We start from the raw sequence: 18161 nt of genomic DNA, 5'->3' as shown, positions 1-18161 counted from the left end.
TATATCATTATGTATGTATATGTATGTGTATTCATATTTATTACAAATATATACATGTATAATAGATCTAGAGATTTGATATATATACTATAATATATATATGACAGATCGTACAACCTTTTTATTTGTATTTTATTCAGAACCCAAACTAACGTTCACGGTTTTACAGATACAAGTGCGAGAAAAATGACGTACCAATCACCGTTACGAATGGGTCTACTTTACCTCTCGTGGAACGTCCCAATGACGAAGAGGCAGCCCTTTATGATCCATTCGAACATCGAAAGTTGGCCCATCCAACCTCGGATCTTGATACTTTGATACATCTGCTCAAAGGAAGTCTTGGTACTGGCATACTGGCTATGCCATTGGCCTTTAGAAATGCTGGACTCATTTTTGGCCTATTCGCGACTTTCTTCATCGGTGCCGTTTGCACTTACTGTGTACATATACTGGTCAAATGTGCACACGCTCTTTGTAGAAGGACACAAACTCCCAGTTTGGGATTTGCTGATGTTGCTGAAGCAGCTTTTCTCGTTGGCCCCGAAGGCGTACAAAAATATGCTCGTCTTGCCAAGTGAGTTTCATGTCTTACTTTTTTTATACTTATTTTATACTTGTTTTTGATTTTTTCCTAACCAATAGAACGTATGGACCGTTTATTTTGTAAGTCTACTTGAATATAAAAAAAATTAATATATCACGTAATTTATGCTTAATTTAGGGTAAACTTTTTATTTATAATTTGTTAGTATTTAATTTCTGAAAAGAATGCCACTGCTTGGTATTTTTAATTGGAATTGTCCAATTTTACTTGTTTTTCATTTTTTCTTAACCAATAGAACGTGTGGACCGTTTATTTTGAAAGTCTTGTAAGTCTACTTGAAAATAAAAAAAATTGCTATATCACGTAATTTATGCTTAATTTAGGGTAAACTTTTTATTTATAATTTGTTAGTATTTAATTTCTGAAAAGAATGCCACTGCTTGGTATTTTTAATTGGAATTGTCCAAATTTAGTTGTTTTTCATTTTTTCTTAACCAATAGAACGTGTGGACCGTTTATTTTGAAAGTCTTGTAAGTCTACTTGAAAATAAAAGAATTGATATATCACGTAATTTATGCTTAATTTAGGGTAAACTTTTTTTTATAATTTGTTTGTATTTAATTTCTGAAAAGAATGCCACTGCTTGGTAATTTTGATTGGAATTGTCCAATTTTACTTGTTTTTCATTTTTTCTTAACCAATAGAACGTGTGGACCGTTTATTTTGAAAGTCTTGTAAGTCTACTTGAAAATAAAAAAAATTAATATATCACGTAATTTATGCTTAATTTAGGGTAAACTTTTTTTTTATAATTTGTTAGTATTTAATTTCTGAAAAGAATGCCACTGCTTGGTATTTTTAATTGGAATTGTCCAATTTTACTTGTTTTTCATTTTTTCTTAACCAATAGAACGTATGGACCGTTTATTTTGAAAGTCTTGTAAGTCTACTTAAAAATAAAAAAAATTGATATATCACGTAATTTATGCTTAATTTAGGGTAAACTTTTTATTTATAATTTGTTCGTATTTAATTTCTGAAAAGAATGCCACTGCTTGGTATTTTTAATTGGAATTGTCCAATTTAAAATTGGCAAGTAAAAAAAATTACGTAATCATTGATTATGAAAATGGTGTAAGTCTAATTTTTATAGATAAAAAAAAAAAGAATTTCCTGTATATATCACAGGATTATTATGATATTATAAAATAATATAAATAACATGATAAATTCATTTTACATGAAATGAACAACAAAAAACTTACCTACCTAATTAAACGATTTTAACAATTGATTAATTTTGAAAGTGGTGTAAAATTCATTTGCAGCCTGTAAATATACATTATTTTAGTAAAATTAGCCTAAAAGAAATTTATATAATCAAATTATACATTGATAAATTAATAGAAACATTGCCAGATTTGACATAGAAATGTTTGAATATTTTTGAATTGACCAATACGTAAACCTTTAATTTTTTCGAAACAACAGAAAATGGACTTGCACCATTTTCAAAATAAACGGTCTACATTTTGTAAATGAAACTTTCAATGATTTTTTGTTTTAATCCCTATGTCTCATAAATGACGAATATTTTTGCATAGAAGTTTTACGAGACCCATGTAAATTGTATTTGGAATTTTTATTCGAAATTTATAAGGTTGTCATGAAAAATGACACGAAAAAAGTACCGATTATCGATGTATTAAATTCGAATGATCGCTTTTAAAGAGTAAGATTAATTTTCAATATAAAATAAAAAATAAAATACACATATTGAATATAAAATATGAATAAAAATTTCGTGTCCGATTCTCGTTCCAAGGTTATACCAAAAGTCACTTTATCGCTAATAGAATAGAATAAAATAGAATACAATAGAGTAGAATACAATAGAATAGAATAGGAAAAAAAAATAAAGCAACAAATTGATATATTACATTTTATTTTTCAAATAACAGTGTTAGTACGAATACAAATTTCTTGGTTAGTTCGGATAAAGTGATTTTTGGGACACCCTGTATATCATACCCTGAATTTGATTTAGCATTCACAAGGTCACCGTCAATCATTACTTTTTTTTTCCTCGTGATAGATCTGACCGTGAATTGTATTGTCATTTTGTATTCTTTTTTTTTTTCCAGGGCTACCATCAATCTCTTTCTCGTAATTGATCTGATCGGATGCTGTTGCGTATATATCGTATTTATTGCGACGAATCTCGAAGAGGTTGTAACGTATTACACGCAAATGGGCCAAGATTGGGAATCAGTTAATCGATTAAGATTATACATGGCCGCACTTTTACCTTTCCTCATAATATTTTCTCTCGTGAGAAATCTCAAGTACCTGGCACCATTTTCTATGCTTGCCAATATATTGATCGCTACAGGAATGGGAATAACTTTCTATTACATATTTACCGATTTACCAACGATCAGCGATGTACCTAACTTTTCTACCTGGGCACAACTTCCACTCTTTTTCGGTACAGCAATCTTTGCTCTTGAAGGCATTGGTGTCGTAAGTATCATCATTCTGATCTATTTTATCATATTGATATTGTCAACGTTGTTCTTTAACTCTGAACTTTCCATTTCCTAGACCAAACCTATTCTATTTGTTTTATAAACTCGTTCCTATTCAAACCTATTCCTACTCAAACCTATTTTTCCTTCGTGGGCCTCATACACGTCCTTTTCCTATAGCAAATGGGCCATACATTGGTGGCATTGGCTGAAATATTAGGGTGAACCAAAAGTTCGTGAGCTTATTGTGTTATCAATTGTTATAAACTCCATAATAAATTGGTTTTGTGAAATTTACTTTGGAAATATTAATTGAAAAAAAGTATTTTGGTTCACCCTAATAGATATTTTCATAATTGATAGTTAAAAAACAAACGTTATTGGGATGGGAAAACAATAAGTCTAAATATTAATGATATTTGATATTGTTTATACGGGTGATTGGTCAGGAAAGGTGGGAAATTGGTTGGGTAGGGGTCAAGTGGCTGTCATTCAATTTTTATTGCTACAAACAAAAAAAGAAGATAAATTCATGATTGACCGTTTCGGACCGCCGGTCTGCATGTGTTCAGTATTGCTAGTTTAGATCATATTAAATATGTGCTATTCATTTGTGGGCTGTTTATAACTTATTCAGCTTAATCCTTTGAGGCAAGGAATTTTAGAAAATAAAAAGATTCGAGGACACAAAGTTTGTTTATTTTTATTAACAAAGGAATGACATAATATAAAACACATGAAAGAATAATAATAATTACATTTTTATATTGCTATATAAAATTAAATAATAATAAAATAAATAAATAATAAAAAATACTATTGAATAGAAATTATTTTTATTAACAAATGAATAACGTAATATAAATAAATACATAAAAAAAAATAATAATAATAATTGAATTAAGTTTTTTATTATAAGCTGAAACTCAAATAGTTTTCCACCGTGCACATTTACGCATCAAAACAGTGGAACATGGAACATGGCATAAAACTGTTGAATATTATTTACTTTCGTTTCTCAATGCCAACTTTTGGTGACTTATTTTGACGAGCAGAATATATCAGATGCCTTCAAAATATATTTTTAGTAAGATTAATTCAATATGGGTCAATAAAATCAAAAGATACTCTACAAAAAAAGTTGAATTTTCTTCACGATTATAGTCGGCACTCTTATACACAGATTGTCGCATGGATGCCGGCTATAGTCGGCGCTAGTAGGGAAAAGTTTTAAACAAAAAATTCCTTCTTTTTCGAAAAATTATTCTCGATAATAGTGTTGAAAAATAAAAATTAAAACAAAAAGGAAACAAATATTACGAAAGAGAACAGAAAATCGCTAGTCACGAAAACAAGAATGTAAATTTAAATCGAAACAAATTTAATTTGTAAATTCTTACATTTTATCGTATAACACGTTGTACGAGAAATTTGCGTTAAAGAAAAATAAATTACGTTATAGAGAGAATAAATATATTTTAAAAGAAAGAAAAATTCAGATGAATAAATAATATAACGTTGTTAAACCAATCAAATATATACACGAAATAAGATAAGATAAGATAAGTAAGATTTAATGCTATAGCACTCATCATCAGTCGGTAACAAATAACACTGATCATATGAATTAATATTGTTGACGTTATTGAATAATTAATGGTCACTATAGGAGAATTATGTTCGATACGATATTCAATTTACAGATTCAAATGTACGATTTAAGCAACCTTACCCCTATATATGTTCTTAAATAAGAAAGAAAAAAAAGAAATCAAATGATGTATCGAGTTTAAATAGACTCGCGTCGTCTTTAAAGTATTATGACGAGTTAACTCATCATCCCCAGTTAAAAGGTTAAGAACTGTTATTAAACTTTCCAATTATGCCGCCCGGTTTCTGCGATCCTAACGCAGTTCCTGCGTGCCGAGTTAAAACATTTCGTTTAATTCGTATTAAAAGTATCCCACCTTTTTTTGATGCGTAAATGTGCACGGTGGGAAACTATTTGAGTTCCAACTTATAACAAAAGAAACTTCATTCAATTCTTATTATTATTATTTTTTATGTATGTATGTATTTATATTACGTTATTCATTTGTTAATAAAAATTAATCAATTTCTATTCAATTTAAAAAAAAGAAATAAAAATTTCGGTGCAACATGGGTCATTTTATTTTCCAAAATTAAAAGGATTAATTGACGGAATAAAAATGATAAGGAAAAAAAATTGTTTCAGTTTAAAATTGATTCAGCAAAATTAGTGATACGGTCAACAAAAAAATCGGATTACGTTTATCTTGCAGAGTATATAGAATAAATGAATAGTCAAATGAAATAGGTTTCGGTGTTGAATCTTTCATAACGAAGTAATTGTAATTATTGTTTACAGGTAATGCCTTTGGAAAACAACATGAAAACCCCAACTCATTTCATTGGTTGTCCAGGAGTCTTAAATACCGGAATGTTTTTCGTCGTATTGTTATACAGTACCGTAGGATTCTTCGGATATTGGAAATACGGTGAAAAAACAGCAGCATCGATCACGTTAAATCCACCCCAAGACGAAATACTCGCCCAATCAGCTAAAATCATGATTGCTATTGCGATATTCTTTACTTACGGATTACAATTCTACGTACCTATGGAAATCATATGGAAAAACATTCGACATTATTTTGGCTCTAGAAAAGTATTTGCCGAATATTCGCTCAGAATATTTTTGGTAATTTTCACGGTATCCGTAGCAATCGCTATGCCGTCACTCGGCCCGTTCATTTCGTTAGTAGGAGCTGTTTGTTTGTCAACACTTGGCATGATGTTTCCATCGGTTATCGAATTGGTCACAGTTTGGGAACAAGAAAATGGCCTTGGAAGGTACAAATGGAGACTTTGGAAGAATCTTGCTATCATCTGTTTCGGGGTGCTCGGATTTTTAACTGGCTCTTATGTCAGCATCAAAGAAATCATTGAGCAAAAGTGAACAGGTTACTGAGGCAACATGAGGAGCGGCGCGAACGAACAACAATCATTTTTACTTGCGTATTAGAAACGCCCAGTTGTGTTTAAGTTCGCACCCTCGCTCGCATTCCTATTTTCCGGAAGGATAATTGCCTAGAAGAAGCAAACGGGTGAAGATGAAGATGAAGATGAAGATGAAAATGAAGATGAAGATGAAGATGAAGATGAAGATGAAAAGATGGCTGCGGCCTAGTATGACGTTCAAATAAATACACCATCATGAACGAATAATGAAAACGATTGACCCGACAAGTAATCGCGAGAAATATGAGTACGAGCTGCTTAGATTATTTTATTAAACTAATCGCGATCGCGATGATATCGATGATCGTATTGACGATGAGGACACCGCAATCAAATTTTCCTTCCGCTTTTAATTATTTTGTTTCTTTTTTAGTTCTATTAGATATTTCTATTTGATATGTTATAACACATAGTAAAAGTAATACGTGTCGTACATTATTCATTTCTTTGCATGTTTAGTAGATTTTATCGGTGAACGAAATATATATTTATTATTCAACGTTATGATCAATGATTGTTACGAAAAATTTACGGAAAAGAAAAACAAAGGAAAAAGATTTTTCTTAATTTTTTTTTAATTTCATTTTTTTTCGTCTCTATTCTATTTAATTTTATATAACAATTTTCGACGAATTTTTTCGACCGTCATTATGTACGTTTTCTTGTGTTTTTTCTTTTTTTTTTTTTTTTTTTTTTTTTTAAACATTACGCCAAATTTTGACGAAACATCGACAAATTTTTGATTATTCGATTAATAATCGTCGTTCTCGAATTCCTTTGACGCAAAATGAATTCAGAGTTGTTTTTAAAAGTAAATATTCAAAATTTTATTTATTTTGTTCAACTATTTGTGTTAATTTTTTCGCTCTCTTTCGTTTTGTTTCTTGTATATTTGAAAATAGAAAAAAAAAAAAGAAGAAAATAATACAAAGAGAGAAAGTAAGAAAGAGACGTTGGAAAAAATAACGAAATATAATTTATCGTCGCATCGTCATAGACGGAAGCCACTGATCTGTTCCTAGTGCATGATGCACGAAATCGTACAAAAGATTATCGATTTTAATTGTAAGATGCTAAGCCGTTTACGCGCGTTTGCTAGTCTGTAAAACTGGAAGTAACGATTTAACGAGTTTAAGACAAGTGAGATAAAATAAAATAAAAATAAAAGTAAAATAAAATAAAATGAAATATAAAATAAAAAGAAAAAAAAAAAGATTAAAAAGAAGAGAAATAAATAAAAAAAAAAAATAATTAAAAACGTACGTACTTCTGATTTTCGATGCAGTATTAATTAATTAATTAATTAAAAAAAAAAAAAAAAAAACAAAGAAAAGTGTTCCAGTAGATTTTTCGAGCCTCGAACCGAAATAGTATTTCATTCGAAAATTTTCATAATCAAATTTTGATATAAACAGAAAATTGAAGGAACAATATTTTCGAGAAAATAGAGAAAAAAAAAAAAAAAAAATTACGAACTATCGTCTGTAATTTTTACTTCTAAAAAGAAAAAAAGGAAAAATAACAACAATAACAAATAAAGAGAATGTAAAGAGAAAGAAGGTGGAGAAAAATAATAATAATAATAATAATAATAATAATAATGATAATAATAATAATAATCGTAGATGTTCCTTCGTTTTTTTTTTGTAAATGATTATTAATAACTGTCTGTAATTTTGCAAGAACGGTGCCATTACACAGTCGGTCGTTCGATGAGTCCTACGTATGTATATCTGTATATGTATTTTACATACATATACTTATTTGTTTATATATATATGTGTACATCCGACGAACAAAAAAAAATAGAACACACCGGGGGGTGACAAGTTATTTAGTTACGATCAAACTTTTTACTTTTTTTCTCCCCTTCAGGTGTCTTACATGTGTATGTATTTGTTTATAATACAACCTGAGTGTTCGACAATAATAATTATAATAATAATATTATTAATAATAATAATATATACGAGGACAAAACAATAACTTAGAGAAGGACCGTTGTAACCATTAGAAAACGTAAATAATGCGTAAGACAAGAAATAATTAGTCGATGCTATGATGTTGATAATAATGTTAATAATAATAATAAAAATAATAATAATAATAATAATAATGTTGATTATTATTATTATTATTATTGTAAATGTGTCATTGTGAATAAATTAATCGCTGTGATTCTTTATACGATTTTATTAATATTAAACGCTATTTTTATATTCAATTCGATTATATGTTTTTAGCAAAAGAAACAATTATCAATAAAAATAAAAATTTAAGAAGATGTAACTCTCGTTGGTATTTAGAGAAAAAAAAAAAAGTAAACAATAAAAGAAAAAAAATTCAAGTGAAACAATGGAAATAAATGGGAACGAAATTTTGATCGGTGTTTGTTTTTAATTAACTGTGAACAAATTTTACATTGACAAATATAACACAGTTTTTTTTAATTGGTTTATCATATTTATTTGCATGAGATAATATCAAGCATCGACTTATAATTTAAAAAAATCATGTGTTTATACAATCACGCTTATTCGCACATTAATTTATTATAATATTATGATATGCATGTTATTATAGTTCATAAAAAAATAATTTGCAAAACAATCACTTAAATGCCAATCTTAGATGTTAACTTTTATGGGAGATTTTTTTTTTCTCTCTTTCTTTCCTTTTTTTTCCTTTTTTTTTTTTTAAGAATTAAAAAGCAAAATTTTATATTACGATGCCGAGTAGTTTAAGTTTAATGTGCACAAATGTTTTCTTTCTTTTTTCTTTGCCGAAATTTTTGTTAATTTATACATCTATCGATATACTATAAACGTTATATATATTATAATAAATAAAACAACTTGCAAATACTTTTTTTTCTCTCTCTCTCTCTCTCTCTCTTAATTTAATTACTTTTTTTAATCACCTTGTCTTAAATGACGAATCGGTATTGCTAGTTTGATTTGTTATTATCTTTGGACGTCATCTTACTGCGCAGTGTTTCTTATTCTTTTTTTTTTTTTTTTTTTTTAAACGTAAAAATCAATCTAACTGTATTTTTTTTAAAACAATCAATGAATGTACGATCGATTCAATGGATTTTATTGTAAGATATTTACAGTGAGTCTGTAAACCAATCAATTTTATACAAGATTTTGTGAAATTTTCTTTTATATACGAAAACATATTCTCTAAAATTTTGAGAAAAGATATGACGCTAAAAATAATAATTTACTTGTATAATTTGTGAAATTAATCAATAAAGAAATAAAAAATCAATTGAAATATACAATCAAGAAGAATATTTGTACATCTCGTAATTTTTTTAAAACACACCAAAATAGCTATTTAACCTAGTCAAACGTGTAGTTTTATACTAAAAAATTAAAACAAATAATTAATTAACCCTTTGAGTGTTGAATACTTTTATTGTTAGCTGAAATGTTTTGTACGGACGGAATAGTTTATTATTAGTATGATCGTTTTTTTTGATTGATATTATTTTAACACACACAAAATCTAATAATATATTATATTTAATAATTAAATTTTTTGTTTCTTATATATATATAATTTTAATAAATGAAGAAAAAACACACCGTATAATTACGTGAATTATATAATAATCTGGATATTATAAACGTCATAAAATCGCGTAATTTTTGACAGCTATTTTGCTTGGACGTGTTTCGGCTCGTCTTCGATTTTTGCCTATTTTTCGGCTTTTGAATCGAACGCCCGAACCGATAACGCCTCTGCTCACACATCGTTGCTTGTGCGCGAATTTTTGGCCAAAAACAACACAATAATGATGCCGCAGCCACCGTATTCCTCAGATCTGGTTCCCTGTGACTTTTTCTCGTTCCCGAAACTGAAAAAGCCCATGAAAGGACGACACTACGTTACAACTGAAGCTGAACAAGATCACCAAAAATGATTCTTTGAAGTGCTTCGAGGATTGGAAAAAACGTTGGTACAAGTGTATAATATCTGATGGGGATTACTTTGAAGGGGTCAAAGGGGCTGTGGCATCATTATTGTGTTGTTTTTGGCCAAAAATTCACGCACAAGCAACGATTTGTGAGCAGGAGCTTTATCATGGTACAAAAGCCGAAAAATAGGCAAAAATTGAAGACGAGCCAAAACACGTCCAGCAAAATAGCTGTCAAAAATTACTTGAACATTCAAAGTGGTCGAACTTGTCAGCATAAGTGAAGGACATGAGTACCAACATAACGCCACCAAAAAATTGAAAATCGAATATACGTAACCCGCGGGAATTCAAAATTCGCGATACTTTTTGAACAGATATGCGTTTGGTGAGAGTCATTAGCATGGACGAAAAAAAAGAAAATCCAAGAAAGCAATTAGCTTCTATTAGTCAAACAATGAATACACATCTTACTGTATTATTATTATTTTTATATTTCATTTATTAGAATATATTGCATTTCCGTGAAGAGGGGTTTCCTTTCATACCAAACCCATCATTAACATTATCGGAATTCATATTTTTTGTTAATCAGATATCTTTTCGGAAGATTGATTAGAAATAGGGAATCCTACATTTGGGGTTTCGCAGTCGGGATTATGGGAAGATAATAAATCTCATGAGTGCAATATCAAGTCGTGTAGAATTAGAAAATTACATTACGGTTACCATTACTGTAAATACGATTAAAAGTCGAGTATGTAATGAGGAATCGGAAAGTAACGAAGAGGAAACTCCTATAAGGGTAATGCAGATGTTATCTTTCAGAAACGTGGAAGAATCCGTTCAAACGTTTAGTGGTGACGGTACGTTTAGTGTCAACCCTTTGCACTCGAGGCCTTTTTCGCTTGCGCGAACCAACAACTCAAGACGAATTTACAGGTACTTTAAAAACATTTATAAACAAACAAGCGTATAGAAATAATAAAATATCATAAGTTTATTCATTTATATGTCGAAAAAAACTAACTTTGATAAATACAACACTCTGTAATTAGTTTTGGTTGAGTTGACACTTGAAATCAACCGGGCGCCGTGTCGGCGCCGCTCGAGTGCAAAGGGTTAAGTGTTGGATGAAAGAATTCGAGGAGATGGTAGACGTATGCCAATGGTACGATATGCAGAAAATAATAATCTATTGTGTGATATAGTAAACCTATTGTAAACCTATTTACGGGCATGCATAAGATGCATAGTATCATTACGAAGCTAACGAAGAAAGTTGATGAAACATGGAAAGAAACGCCCCCTAACATCATTGTACTAGACAGTCGAATTATTATATACATTTGATCGACTGATATTTGTTTTTTCCTGGGTAATGTTATTTCCCTAGCTCTTTGCAACACTGATTTCCATAATCCACGCTTACGAGAGGCTATTACAAAAGAACTAGGATTGCGATAGCGCGCTATTCGTTGATTCGGAAAAGAACCGCATCGGCAACGCCAAAATCTTACGCCGAAAGGAATCCCTTCCCCTAGACGATAAAGGAAGAACATTCTTCCAAAGACCGTCTTAGCGTACGGTTTGGTACGCTTACGTATTAACTGTTAGATTGTATTACGTAGTAATTCGATGACCAAAGTCGTTTAATATAAATTAACTTGAAATTTAAAAATAAATAGGTATAATAGGGAATTTTTGAACGGTTATTAATTCTTTTTGAACTTTATTTTGAAAAGTTGAACGTTTCGTCCCTTAATTGGGACTTCCTCAGCAACTTGTTCGTTATCGTTCGCAAGTTATACACAATAAAATTTTGTTAAATTTAAATTTAAATTTAAAACAGTGTTCAGTGTTTCCTGGGCCAAGATAAATACGTAAGTTATTTATTTAATCCTATTTTTTTTCTTTCTCTGATTCACTGATATTTCGTAATTTTTTGCACTGGGTCGTACAATTGTATTCGACCCTGTATTTGTCTCAAATCGATCATCATTAATCGTAGCTGCACGAAAAAGGTATCAATTTGTTGGTTAAAAACTTACTGGCGTCTAACAAAATTTTTCTTTAAAAAGCAAAACGTCAGGTGTGAAACAATTAGAAAATTTAGAATAAATATTTAATTCCATTCTCATTTGGTGTCCAACGTGGGGCGCTTTGGTATAATAAATTAATAAAGTAAAATGAAAATATTTCAACGCGAAATACGTTCGACGAAAAGTTAATATTTGAAATTAAAATTTATTAAGAGTAATAAAATTGAAAAGTCAAATTATTCTCAATGTTGTATAATTTCATCGTTTGTGAAAACTATTTCAAAACTCAAAATAATTATTAAAATTATAAAATTTTATATTTAGAAATATTGAAAATCAAAAGGTAAGAAGTACAACGAAGTACGTTAATAATTACGTTCGTTAAATTTTGAAAAAAGAAAAAAACATTAGAAAGTATAATAAATAGTTCGTTGTATGTTTATTTCGTGCAGTCAAGGACAATTTCTTTTTCTTTAATGTATTTATTTTCTGCCTTATGTTCTACGTTTAGTATAGTGTGTTTATTATTTTTTTTTTATACCAAAAACATTCTTGTTCTTGCTCTTAGGTTTGAATTTTATCGTAAACAGCTGTAATGGTATAACTATTTATGATTAATTATGATTAATTAATGACTAATTATGATTAGTCACATACAATTTACTGCTCTTACTTCGTGTCCTAGCTTTGTAATTTGGTTCTTATTAATTGTATGACTTTTTTTCGGATGTAACCCGCTCAGCACGAAGTTATCTTGAAGACCTGTAAAACATAACATTTTGTTCATCTGCTATCCGAAAAAATGAGTCAGAAATATAACATAAAGTTAGCATACAGATCTGTTATACACCGTTTTTTGATATCGGTAAGAGCTCTAAAACCTAATATCTAAACGTTAATATTAATAAGATGGAATTTGGAGGTTATTAAGAAATTTATTTTTTATTGAATAAAGTAAAATATTTCATATTTTAATAATTTTCTTTTCTTTTTACAGTTAATACATTAATAGAGTAACTTACATTGATTAATATAATTAAATACAATAATATAATAAAATATAATAAAATATAATAAAATATAATAAAATATAATAAAATATAATAATATAATAAAATAATAATATAATAAAAATAAAATAAAATTCTGTTAATTTATTAAATGCATAAATAAATTTTTAAATTTCTTGATTTTGACTTTGACTTGATGAGGTCGCCAGCATGTTAAAACCCCGATTTTATAAACGCTTCAATGGAAGCTTTATCATCCCATTCCATCGTTGCATTATAAATTCTATAAAAACAAAAAAAAGTTCTACAATACTTTATAAATACATAAGCAAGCCATAATGTTTAAAAAAATTAAATAAAACATAAAAAAGTTAGCTACTTCTTTTTTTTATTTTTGCTTTTAGAGCTCGTCTTGTTTTCCGAAATGTTTCGGGAGTATTGATTTGTATTTTAACATGGTCTATTTTTATTTGTTTTAAAAATTATTAAGTACAGTAGCTACAATTAATTATACAGTAGCTACTGTATAATTTAGTAACTCAATATTTTTATTTGTTTTAAAAAATATTAATCAGTTCAGCTACTGTATAATTTAGTAACTCAATAAAAGGTTCTATTATGTTGGCTACAACATAAATTTGGTGGTGGTTTACTAATTTGAGATTTTTCTACTTCTGTAATTTCCATTTCTAACACTTCTTTCCAATAGATTAAAAGAGTTAAAAAGCTGTATTTCCTGAAGCCAATACTGCTTCTCTGAGTTGTCTACAGTTGGAGTTATTTTACATTTCTTGTTCGTTGTAACTTCTATCCATTTGTTATTTTGATCGTCTATTTGTTTAATTTGAACGCTTGAATTTACAAGATGATAAGCACATATATATAAAAAAAAGCAAATTTTGAAAGCTTTTTTCTCAAAATGACTGGCCAATTCACTGAAATATTTTACCATGAGAATACCTTAAAGGTATGCTACTGATATACCAAAGCTCTTAAAATTCGTTGATGTTAAACTATAATGTCTTCTAGTTTAAATATATTTCATATATATATTTATAATTCTTATTGGTTGAATAGAATTCATGGCGTTATTAGATGGTATAACCGTCACAACGCTTTCTAGTCGTAAATTACCTATTTATTTTAAATACTTTATATACGAAACTAAATTTACCAATGTAAATGGTATAAGAAGTAATATAAAAAGTATAAACACGCGTGCTGCTCGGGAACAAATCAAATCGCAATTATAATATCAACCAGATTTCCATTTGCTTCTTCAATATTTAGAATATCAAAATAGGATGTAACCTCAAATTGTTGAGGTCATATTAATTTCTTCTTGATTTAATGCAACAGATAAATTATGGTAAAATTTTGAAAAATAACTTAATATATTTTTAAGTTTAAGAACTTTATAAAGTTTCACATTATAAACTTGGAAGTTTCACGTACAGTGAAGTAGAGATCGTATAAATTCTTAGTACTGTGCCATACAGTCCGGATTATCTGTAAACGAGCGATGAAACAGACAAAAACCGACGGAAACAAAACCTGGTAACAAAGACGCTAACAATATACCGAAAAGAAATCTGTGATGTTTTTCTGTTCTATTATTAGCCTCAAGTTTATTTAGAGATTGTAAGATCTTAGGATTGAAAATAATATTTTCAAGATAATTTGAAATGATTATTAAATCGCCATTGGCGTATGCTGAGAAATATTTATATATAATGTTGAACAATTTTAAAATTATATTTAACCTTGTTAGAAGAGTGTCATTGTGAGAAACAAAGGGAATAATATTTTCAAAATTTAGAATTAAATTGTTATTAACTGAAATAATAAGAAATAAGTGTGTTGACTGACTATTCGTGTTTACTGATACATGGAAAAACCCATTCTTCAAATCTATCGTTGTAAACACGCTTGCTCTTTGTAAAACGTTTAATTTTACTTCGATAAACAGTAGGAACAGAATTTCTAGGATTCGCCATGGCAAGTTTTTTAATGGTTTGTTTTCTTAATAAATTTTCTTAATAATAAAATAAAATAATTTAGTTCATCGAAACGGGATATTCGATTTATCCAGTTAATCACTGCTTCGTCCGTTATATCTTGGCTATTGATGATCGGGTGTTTCCGCGGTATAATTCTCGCTGCACTTGCATAATTTAAGGGGGCAAATACGTGTAGAGGCTTCAAAAAATTTAATTTTCTTTTTTTATAAATCGCTTGTAAAACTATTAAAAAATATAGTCATAAAATCTCAAGTCAAAAATCCAAGCCGTTCAAAAATTATAAGCGATTAAGTGAGTTGAGCTTTTTTCAAACGCGTTTTTCTCAAAACGTCTTTTTTCGGATTTGTGTACACTCTAGCTTACAAAGTTTTTAACCAATCATTTTGAAATTTGGAATATAGTTTCTTTATATAATTACGCTCTATTTGAACCTGAATCATAAGCGATATCTTTGTTTAAAGTATTTTTTTTATAATGAACAATATATGAAAAAATAGTAAAAAATCATGCTTTACGTTCACACCCTCCTAAAAAATACAAATTTTCATTTTTTCTAGAGAAATGAGGTTCAAATAGAAGATACACATAACAAAAAAGTAATTTTTCTTTGTAATTGATTTCTGATAAAAATTGTGGCTTCCAAGATGTACACAAACTGCTCAGTCGGATAGAAACCTAAAATGCGTGAAAGCTGATATCTCCGCTAGTTTTCGAGATAAATCTTCAAAAATTTCCTAATATGTTCTCAAATATATGTGTAAAATGACTTTATAATATTAATAAATAACATAAATTTTTAATACGTTAAAAAAATTCATGAAAATCATAATGAAAACATCGTTTTACGCGTATTTCCCCCATTAAATAAAAGGACGTTAATCTATTTCCCGCATGTGTTACCGTATTATAGGGGAGTTGATGTTTTGACAAATTCGCGTCCCAATTATCCTGACTGAGAAAAGATTGATAGACAATCTAATGATACAGACAACTAAATAATACCGCTATTATCGAATAAAGTAATATACAAGTAAACAGTTGAAGCAAGTTTTTACGAAATTTTGACTAAGCCGAGCAAACAAATGGTTGGCAGAAGAGTGTTAATCTTTTCCTTCCTAATGAAGAGATTTTTATCTTTAGCAACAATGTTCGACGTTGCCATTGCTATTCTGTCCTAATAAAAAAATCGCTTGTTTTTATTTTCAGGTTGTAAGTTCATTAGCCTCTCATGATCGTCGGCTCTGCAATTCGTCATGGTCAAGGGGCTACGAACTGGCACTACTAAAGACAACGTAAACTTATAATTAGTAATCTAATAGTAAATATTATAATGTCGAGCGTGTGACGTTGAGGGATGTCTTCTGATAGATTTTCCAGTCACAAAGTTAAATTGATAGTCGTAAGTGCATTTTCTATAGACAAATGCAATCCAATTTGAATAACTTTATCACAAATATGATAAGATAAATCCTGAATTTTAAAAAGTCATAGTAGTAGACCTTTCTCTTGTTTTATTAGTAGATACGTGTCTATTACAATATAACGAATAATTTACAAAGCTTCCAAATCATTCTGCAATGCATCTAGTTTAATAATCGTTTCGATTGAATCGATCGATTTTACAAGTAAAATCCTTTTTTTATAACGCAATTGTAGTCCCCCCGTTTGAATGATTTGTGTAGACGTATCTATGATAGTAAAATGAATTGTTTATAGACATTTTCAAAACCATTTTCTAAACTGTGCCCGATTCTAATCGTTTCGATTGAATCGGTCTAAATGATAAGTTGAATCCTTTTATGATACTGCCACTGTAAATCATTTTTCTTAATCTTTTGTGAAGCCGTGTCTATTACAATAATTTGCATAATTTTCAAAGCATCTACCTCATTCTGCAATGCATCTAGTTTAATAATCGTTTCGATTGAATCGATCGATTTTACAAGTGAAATCCTTTTTTTATAACGCAATTGTAGTGTAAAATAAATTGTTTATAGACATTTTCAAAACCATTTTCTAAACTGTGCCCGATTCTAATCGTTTCGATTGAATCGGTCTAAATGATAAGTTGAATCCTTTTATGATACTGCCACTGTAAATCATTTTTGTTAATCTTTTGTTAAGGCGTGTCTATTACAATATAATGAATAATTTACAAAGCTTCCAAATCATTCTGCAATGCATCTAGTTTAATAATCGTTTCGAATGATTCGATCAAATTTACAATTAATTTCCTTCTTTTATAACGCAAATGTAGTTCCCCCGTCTGAATGATTTGTATACACGTAAAGAAAAAATTGAATAATTTCTCCGGGTTTTTCCTACTAATCCTCCAAAGCACGTGTAACTTTCTCACCATGGCAGATGGGTCGAAACCCTGATACTTGCATGCTTCAACCATACATGTGGCTCTGTTTTTCGAATCGATCGAATTTTCAAGTATAATCCTTTTTTTATAGTGCTATTCGGGGCAGACGATTCCGGGGTAGTTGGAAAATGTTCGCTCGTTTCTCGATTAATTATATTTCATTTCATTAGATAGATTAGGTGCTAATGACGTCACCGACGATCGGTGGTGCACGAGAAACCTGGGGAGTGAGTGGTTGTTGGATGGGTGGTTCTTGTTGTTCTCTTTTATATAGTTTGATTTTTCGTATACATATATATACATTTGTTTTGTCAACGTTCTAACTTTCCGACGAAAAATATATATATACGGATATATATATTAGTTAGTATTTATCGATCTGAGACGAATATCCATTAATTTATAAAAAGAGTCATCAAAATCTTATTTTTTTCTCTTGATAGAATCTCGTTTTATCATTCTACTTTTCCATTATTCATAATAAATGTTTGAATTCAAATACCGTGAGAAAATGGCTGGTCTAATTGAGACAATTAACGAAACTTCTGTAAATTCATCCACGCCATTTTGGTTGCAAGTTTAAATATGAAAAAAGATAAGTAGAAATGAAAAAAAAAAAAACTAATAATTTATTAATATAAATATTTGTCGAACAGTGGGAGAAACGTGTGTGCATT

The 18161-nt window shown here is 29.1% G+C and overlaps 1 protein-coding gene across 5 annotated transcripts in view; it reads left to right on the top strand.

Moving 5' to 3' along the window:
* LOC122513622 (proton-coupled amino acid transporter-like protein pathetic) overlaps positions 1–6235 on the top strand; it is a 38452-nt gene extending 32217 nt beyond the window's left edge. For all 5 annotated transcript variants that reach the window (XM_043630056.1, XM_043630058.1, XM_043630057.1 and 2 more), the window contains 3 exons: positions 170–577; positions 2693–3071; positions 5466–6235. In XM_043630056.1, coding sequence (XP_043485991.1) covers positions 170–577; positions 2693–3071; positions 5466–6056 — 1378 coding nt within the window. In that variant the 3' untranslated portion in view covers positions 6057–6235. The remainder of the gene's footprint in view (positions 1–169; positions 578–2692; positions 3072–5465) is intronic.
* Positions 6236–18161: the final 11926 nt, after the last annotated feature.

The sequence above is a fragment of the Polistes fuscatus genome, unplaced genomic scaffold (assembly GCF_010416935.1).
Source record: "Polistes fuscatus isolate 324 unplaced genomic scaffold, CU_Pfus_HIC Scaffold12, whole genome shotgun sequence".
Classification (NCBI taxonomy): Eukaryota; Metazoa; Arthropoda; class Insecta; order Hymenoptera; family Vespidae; genus Polistes; species Polistes fuscatus.
Note: the sequence above shows the minus strand (reverse complement) of the source record. Positions and strands in the feature narration are given on the sequence as shown.